The sequence below is a fragment of the Sinocyclocheilus grahami genome, unplaced genomic scaffold (assembly GCF_001515645.1).
Source record: "Sinocyclocheilus grahami isolate Dianchi unplaced genomic scaffold, SAMN03320097.WGS_v1.1 scaffold1526.1, whole genome shotgun sequence".
Taxonomy (NCBI): Eukaryota; Metazoa; Chordata; class Actinopteri; order Cypriniformes; family Cyprinidae; genus Sinocyclocheilus; species Sinocyclocheilus grahami.
In genome coordinates, this window is record NW_015506705.1 from 75192 (window position 1) to 82736 (window position 7545).

General features: G+C 41.2%; 1 protein-coding gene across 1 annotated transcript in view; it reads right to left on the reverse strand.

Annotated features, from left to right (window-relative positions):
• LOC107570969 (importin subunit beta-1-like) overlaps positions 1-7545 on the reverse strand; it is a 46526-nt gene that overhangs the window by 4515 nt on the left and 34466 nt on the right. The window contains exons 19-23 of the mRNA XM_016257253.1: positions 6056-6161; positions 5853-5967; positions 4755-4916; positions 3387-3521; positions 602-604 (exon numbers count right to left, since the gene is read on the reverse strand). Coding sequence (XP_016112739.1) covers position 3521; positions 4755-4916; positions 5853-5967; positions 6056-6161 — 384 coding nt within the window. The 3' untranslated portion in view covers positions 602-604; positions 3387-3520. The remainder of the gene's footprint in view (positions 1-601; positions 605-3386; positions 3522-4754; positions 4917-5852; positions 5968-6055; positions 6162-7545) is intronic.

Genomic DNA, 7545 nt, shown 5'->3' on the forward strand with positions numbered 1-7545 from the left:
ATGCAGGCATTGTACATAATGGACCAATCATGGTGTGTGTGAGAAGGTGGGATCTACGGTCAAAGCGATGCAATTACGCGTACATAGGATGTGTGTTTGACTTAAAAGCAGCGCGGCTCAGATCGATCAGTGTTTGACATCAAAGTACCTCGAGAGCATTTTGAAAGCATAAGGAACCATCTGTATGGTATTTTGATGTCATACACCGATGTACGCACGCAAACAAAGTGAAAACCTAGATATTTTAGGCAATATAGAAATCCTGGCCAGGACACGTCCGGGATAAATGGCACGTATGGTCACCCTAGTTGGGTCGGGTTCTGTATATGTATATGAAATGTTTCATGTTTGGTCTAATTGTCATTTAATATTGTTTGTATACAGGAGGTATTCTGTTATGGTTGCATGGGCTGTAACAACCATTAACAATGTGTACTGTAATGTGTAAGGCCTGCTCCATCCTGAACACTCATTTGGACTGATTATTCCTGTCATGTTCCTTGATGCTGGTTTTGGAATGGGGACTGGATTCTTAATATGGATATTAACCACTGGGTGCTGATTCATCAGTGTTTATTTGTGATCCCTTTGTATCCTCTACCCCCTACAAGAAGTGTATTGTAAGGTAGTGTGGACTCATGTCTTTATGTGGTTATGATCAATGATGCATTTTTCTGATGAATGTTTGGTTTTACTTTTTTGATTTATTTTACAAAGGGGTTAAATAGTTTAAAATAAAGTTGGTGGAAATTCAGTTTCACCTGCTTTGGTGCAAATGAATGTGACCACAGGAGCACCAGCAACAGAAAGACCATCCCACAAAAGTAAGGTGACCAGACGTGCCCACAGGTTGTGGCCACAGACAATTGCTTTCTCCTTATCCTTCCTGACCGATTTGTCTTTTGTGTTTTGCTGTTGCAAGAAGATTTGGTGTGTCTCCCAGCACAGTCTCAAGAGCATGGAGGAGATATCAGGAGAAGGGCCATTACATGAGGAGAGCTGGAGAGGACTGTCGAAGGGCAACAAGACAGCAGCAGGACCTGCTGTATCAGCTCCTTTGTACAAAGAGGAACAGGAGGAGCTCTACAAAATGAGCTCCAGCAGGCTAGTGTGCATGTTCCTGACAAAACTGACAGAAACAGACTCCATTAGGGTCTGTCTTCCTGAAGTGGGACCTGGGCTCACAGCCCAGCAACAGGCAGCTCCACTGGTTTTTGCCAGAGAACACCAGTATTGGCAGGTCCGTCCTTGGTGCCCCGTTCTCAGGAGATGCCATGGGGAGCGTTATGCTGTCTGCAACATCATCCAGCATGAGTGGTTTGGCGGTGGGTCAGTGACGGTCTGGGGAGGAATATCTTGAAGGTCAACGATACCCTTACTGCTGTTAGGTACCGGGATAAAATCCTCAGAGCCTCTGTCAGAGCTTACACTGGTGCATGACAAATCCCAGCCTCATGTGGGCAGAGTGTGCAGGCAGTTTCTGGATGATAAAGGCATTGATGCTATTAACTGGCCCTCATGTTCCCCAGACCTGAATCCAATTGAGAACCTCTGGGACACGATGCATAGGAGCATATGAAGCCGCCAAGTAGCACCACAGACTGTCCAGGAGCTCACTGATGCTCTGATCCAGGTCTGGCAGGGGATCCCACAGAACACCATTCACCATCATATCAGGAGCATGTCTAGACGTTGTCGGAGTGCATACAGACATGCGGAGGTTATACAAGCTACTGACTTATATTAGGAGTTGCTGTGATGAAACTCAATTCGATCAGCTTGTAATTTCCCGTTTTTATTTTGATCTTCAGTATGATTTTGAATCCAGCCCTCGATGTGTTGATGGTTTTGGCTTCCAGTGTCACATTTTGTTTTCAACAAACTCGCAATGTATAGGTAAATACACAAGCAAAGATTTTCAACTTCGAGTTTTAATGTGTGATTTAAATGTTCCCTTTTTTGAGCATTTTTTAAAATACTTAAATTTATGTACAATGAGAATAAAAGCACATTTATGTCATACAGCAATGGTTATACCAATACAAAAGGATATCTTGTAGAAAATTGTTCATGGCCACGCACGGGCCACGCATGCACTGAACGCGCTGTAGTAAACTGACCCTGGAGCAGGTTATGTTCAGTGTGAGCTGCTGCGGCTTCTTACCCTAAAAGCCACATCAGTTTTTTGATCAAATTTACAGCCTCATAGCAACTCTGTGGTTTATCACCATAGCCCATCAACTTAATCTGAATTATCTTTAAGTCTTTCTACAGGTTTACTCGGCAAGAATTTATTATTAAAACAAATGACAACAATGTTTTACAAAGCTTTCCCTGTTTAAAGTAGTAATGGTGCTTATCAAGTTAATTTACACAGCCAGCAGGCAATGAAGAACGCAGAAAACATGAAACACCAAACTTTTAAGTCGCTCATTTATTGACTTTAAAACGACTTATAAAAGCATCAAGTGGCTTGAGAGTTCACAATCTGTATTAAGCAAACATTGCAAATGTGAAGTCCATCAACAAGTACACCGCACCACTGTTTCACATCAGGTTCTTTTATTTTATACCAGTCATGCAAAAAACTGCTTGCCTTTAATCTCACTACTTGATAAAACCACCGTAGAATCATCACACTGATTTTATAATCCACAATGGTTCTAGTAAAGGCAGATTCTTCAGTTGTGGGCTAACAGCTCTTGCTCTTGGAAAGCTTCCCATTACGCCCTCATTAGTTCAGAAACTTAATGAAGAACATTTCAGAACAATGCTGAACATCAACATGACCCACACACATGTGGAGAAAGGTGAGGAGACATCCAGCAAGGCAACCCACAGCACTGTCAGAAGGCCATTTCTTCAACACATTAATGCCATTTGATCTGGTGAAGCTAGGAAATAAAGGAATCGACGGCGGTTTGCATTGCACAGGGAATGCATCAGAAGTACAACCGGAAGGGTTCAATTTTATTTTATTTTCATATCAATGGAAAAATATAACCTCATACAAACGTCTGATTCTGTTCATTCTTTTTTTAAAAGCTTGGTGAATGACTCCAATTAAGTGCCGCGAGAAGAAAAAAATTACAACCAAAGCACATCAATGCAAATCAGATTGTGACATCGTTGACATGTTTATTTCGCGTCTTCTACGTGTCAACACATTACGCTCAAGTCCATTGGTATCCGCATGGATTTGGCACTCATTTTCCTGCAAAACAAATGAAGGAGAATAAAGGAGGAAGTGGAAGTGTCTAATTCCTGCACCCCTTGAACATGGACTGCTCTGCTAGAACCTGCACCTCCAGTGGCAAGTCTTTCCAGGGGTCTATCTGCACCATCCATGCTAGCATACTAATAACACAACCATTCATTTGTAATACTCTTTCTCACTCATTCTCAGACACTCATCTCAGCGCACACGTCACTTCTGCTTTGACGTCTATGTGTAAAAGACCGAAGAAACCTCAGTGGGTTTGATTTCCATTATTCTTGGTAGAAGCTCCACGGCCGGTAATCTGAAAACAAACCAAGAGAAAACCATGGAGAACACGGCTGAAGAGATTCGCGTTACACGGAGCAAAACGACACGGTTTGTGGCAGACTAAGTTGCTCGAGCCTGAGGGCCTTCAATTCAGCTAAAATGTTAGATAAGCTTCACAAAAACACGTTCAGGACACTTCTCAGCCGAAAACTAATGGGCTTCACTTTTATTCTATGAAAAAACTAATTTTAGGAGCAATAAAGGCCTGTTCACACCAGGATTGTTCGCAGCGATAACGTTTTAACTAGTGCCGTCAATCGATAAATATTTTTTTGAATAGTATTAATTTTTTATTAATCCCACATAAAAAATACTTTTATATTGCAATAATTTCACATTCAATCTTTAACTTAATGTAGAAACAAAGACAGTATATTTTTAATATTTGTTTAATGGCATCTTTTTTTTTTTAATGAAGGCGAGTATCACTGACACCAACACTACTGATGTCTCTAGGGAACAGATTTCCTCCACCAATATTTAACCATTGACTACAGCCATTCAACATTACAGTACAATTGAGAGCTATCAATATGAACATGGAGTAGACTTTAAAAAATAACAAGGAGCAGAGTATAACGGCTGACAGGACAGAGAGATGTCCTGACATCATCTCATCTGACCACAGTTCACTGATGTTCTCCTGTACCGTTTCCGTGCTCGTTTGACTAGCGCCTGCCGCTGAGGTGAACTGGAGCGCCTGTCCTGTTTGATGAGCTCGCTAACACGTTCTGTGTCTAAACAAGCGCAATACTTGTCAAGAAAAAAAAAGAGACCGAAGCAGCAGTTGTGCATGAGGTGGCCAAACCCCTGCTCCGGCCCACGTTAACAATGTTAGATATCTTTAATGCAGATAAATTGAAAAAATTAATCATCTGCATTAACGCACTAATTTTGACAGCGCTAATTTTGCTTTGGGTCACATGCCCAGACCAAAAATGAACAAAGGGCAATAATGAGAAATACCAGCCATAGCATGTCAGCATCTTGATACGCAAACAGTGCGCTCTTTTTCAAGAGCCCCACCTACTGTCAGAGAGGCAAACTGCAGTTTCACCAAGCCTGTCTGCCAGTAGACGAAAGACATGCACAAACCTGACTTTTTGTGCCGGTGTGAACAGGCCGCAAGGATTTCTGTGTGAAACACGGTTCTTTTGGGGTCAAATGTGACCTCTAAGGTGAGATTTACGTGAGGTGCATGGCATACCAAGCTTGGCTCTTCAGCTTGCGGAGCTCCTTCGTGGCCCATGTGGCTAAGGTCTTGGTCTTGCTGGTCTTGGACCTCCGGCCTTCAGACAGCAGATCGTTGATCTGAGGTCGAACCTCCACCAGCTTCATCACGTCTTTGCCAAAGGTTGTACACAGGTCACTTTAGGGGGGGAAGAAGAAGGGTCAACTTCACTATGTGCCAGAACAACAGAAGACATACGCCAGAGCAATGAACAAGCTGCCATTTTAAAAAGCATGAACCCACAAATGAAAAGTGTAGTGTAGTCCTTCTAAACCCAATTAATTTTGTCCAGACGAGAGCAGAAAAAGCATGAATTCAGTGTCAAAAGCCTGACACGATCTTCAGAGAAATGCAGACAACTGCTGTGACTCGTTTTCTGGTCACCAAGTTAAACTTTCAACCATAATGGCCCACCAGGTTAAACACTGTGATAGCACTGGAAAGGCTGGCCAACACAACACAAGGCAATGATTCATTCATCAAGCAGACTAATCCAGTTATGTTTGAAAGCTTGGAAAATCCCTGAATTTCTCGGTGCAAGGAAAATGGAAATACACTGGTTTATTCAAGGTCTAATCCAAGCTAGCAAATGCTATGAAGAGATCTGCAGAAAACACCTAGAATTATGTTAGTAACACACGAGCCGAACAGCGGACACACATTGAACTGTCACTAACCCAATTATTTCAGTATTGAAGAAAGAAATCCTAAAGGAAAAGAGTACTATCAGACCTACCTGAAAAACCTCAAACACTTTAAATAATCATTTATATCTTGGGTCTGCTGTATTCATTTTATAACTAATTGTTTATAAGTTTTAACGTTTGAACTTTATATTTGGCTAGACTAGTAGTTTTTGCTGTGGTACCAAAACCGGAATAGAGAACTGTGAAGCTGCATTGGTATTTAAAATGTTGGTGTCATAAACTTAAATATTGTAATTAATAAGGTGGTCACATGGGTTAAAAACAACAATTAATAAGTTTTGTCTGGGCATGTAACAATCTTAGGCCCTGCCACAGCTGGGCCAGTAGAAAACATGGTTTAGTGATTTGTTAAGCAAGAAGTTCTTACCCTATGAGTCCGACAGCATTGGCCACCACTCCGTCGGATCGGTCTTCATCCTCAGCGATGTGGTGAATGAACGACAAGATGAACTCAACACGAGGCTGTACCAGCATTACATCGGCTGGAGGAGGAAACACACGGTTAAACATGACTCCATGTAACACTCGTCTGCATGTGACGGTCACGAGATGAGGTCCAGCTGAACTTACGGTGCACATTCTCCTGGTCTCCCTTCAAGCCCTGGATGATCCCAGTGTAGGCCTCTAGACAGCCCTCTCGCAGCTCGTTCAGATAATCCACCATATCATAGTCCGTCTGCAAGACAGCAGGTAGCCTGGCTTAACTTTCAGAGGTGTGCCGTTTAAAACTATTAGCTCAGGCAAACTCAATTCCAGCATTTCAGAACACCGGTGAATCCACTTTCATAACTGCAATTTCAACGTCACAAAAACAACACATCTGTGGCTAATCACAGTAACAAATGCCAGTGCTTAAACGCACCCGCAGCCACTGTGAGGGTAATCCACATGACCCCAGGGGATAAATCAGCATCCTCTGAACAACAATGATTTCTTCAGAAATCTTTAAAAAATTTAATTTTGAATATTCGTTGAATTTAAAATAAAAATCCACATTTGAATGCAAAAGCGTAGCATTAGAATGCTAGGTGTGCGTCAGACAGCTTTATCAGTGGCACTCGAGACGCGATGACGATGAAGGTGTTTTGCATTGTAATGCTGCGTTGTTCATTCTAAATACTGTGGAGAAAGAGAACATCAATACGGAGAAGATGCTGTTTACGTCAAAACTGAAACCAAGCCATTCACACAGAACACATATTTATGGCATTCTCTAGAGGGACATCTATCACTGTTTCACTCGCGTCTCGCACAAGAGAGAAAGCCATGGGAAATTAATGTAAGTTCAACTTTTAAAAAACATGTCTCGAGACTTTATGGCGGCTTCCCCATCCCACTGTATCTCTTGTTTTTAAATGAAGTACTCTGTGTGATTGGTTTTCAGTCCTTTGTATTAAACTATACATACATGATGCTGTTTTGTTTCTAATTGTTTAAAGGATTAGTTCACCCAAAAATGAAAATTAGCCCATAAATTACTCGCTCTCAAGGCCTCCTAGGTGTATATGACTTTCTTCTTTCAGATGAATCCAGTCGGAGTTATATTAAAATTTGTCTTTGATCTTTCAAGCGGTTTAATGACACTCAGCGGGTGTTGCAGTGCTTCAGTCCAAAAGAAGTGAAATAAAGCGCATGCATCCATAATAAAAAATGTCTCACACGGCTCCGGGTGGTGAACAAAGGCCTCCTGTAGCGAATCGATGCGTTTTTGTAAGAAAAATAACCATATTTAAAATGTAATAATCACTTTAATGTAGCTTGCGCTCACTGTTGTACACAGAAGCAGCTCCAGGGGAATGACGTATGAGGTCAGCTTTTATATGTGTATTTACATGTCTATATTTATATTCATATAATTGATATTATAAATAAATATTTAATATATAAACAACATTTTCTGAAATATATACATGCATGTTAAACATATCGTCATATGTCTATTTGCTTTCATATTTCTTGTGTAGAAATCTATTTCACTATTTTTTTTTAATACGGAAGATCTAGAGAGTAAAGGCACAATATGTAATTTTCGCCATTAGAGGGCGCGTATTCAAAATAAA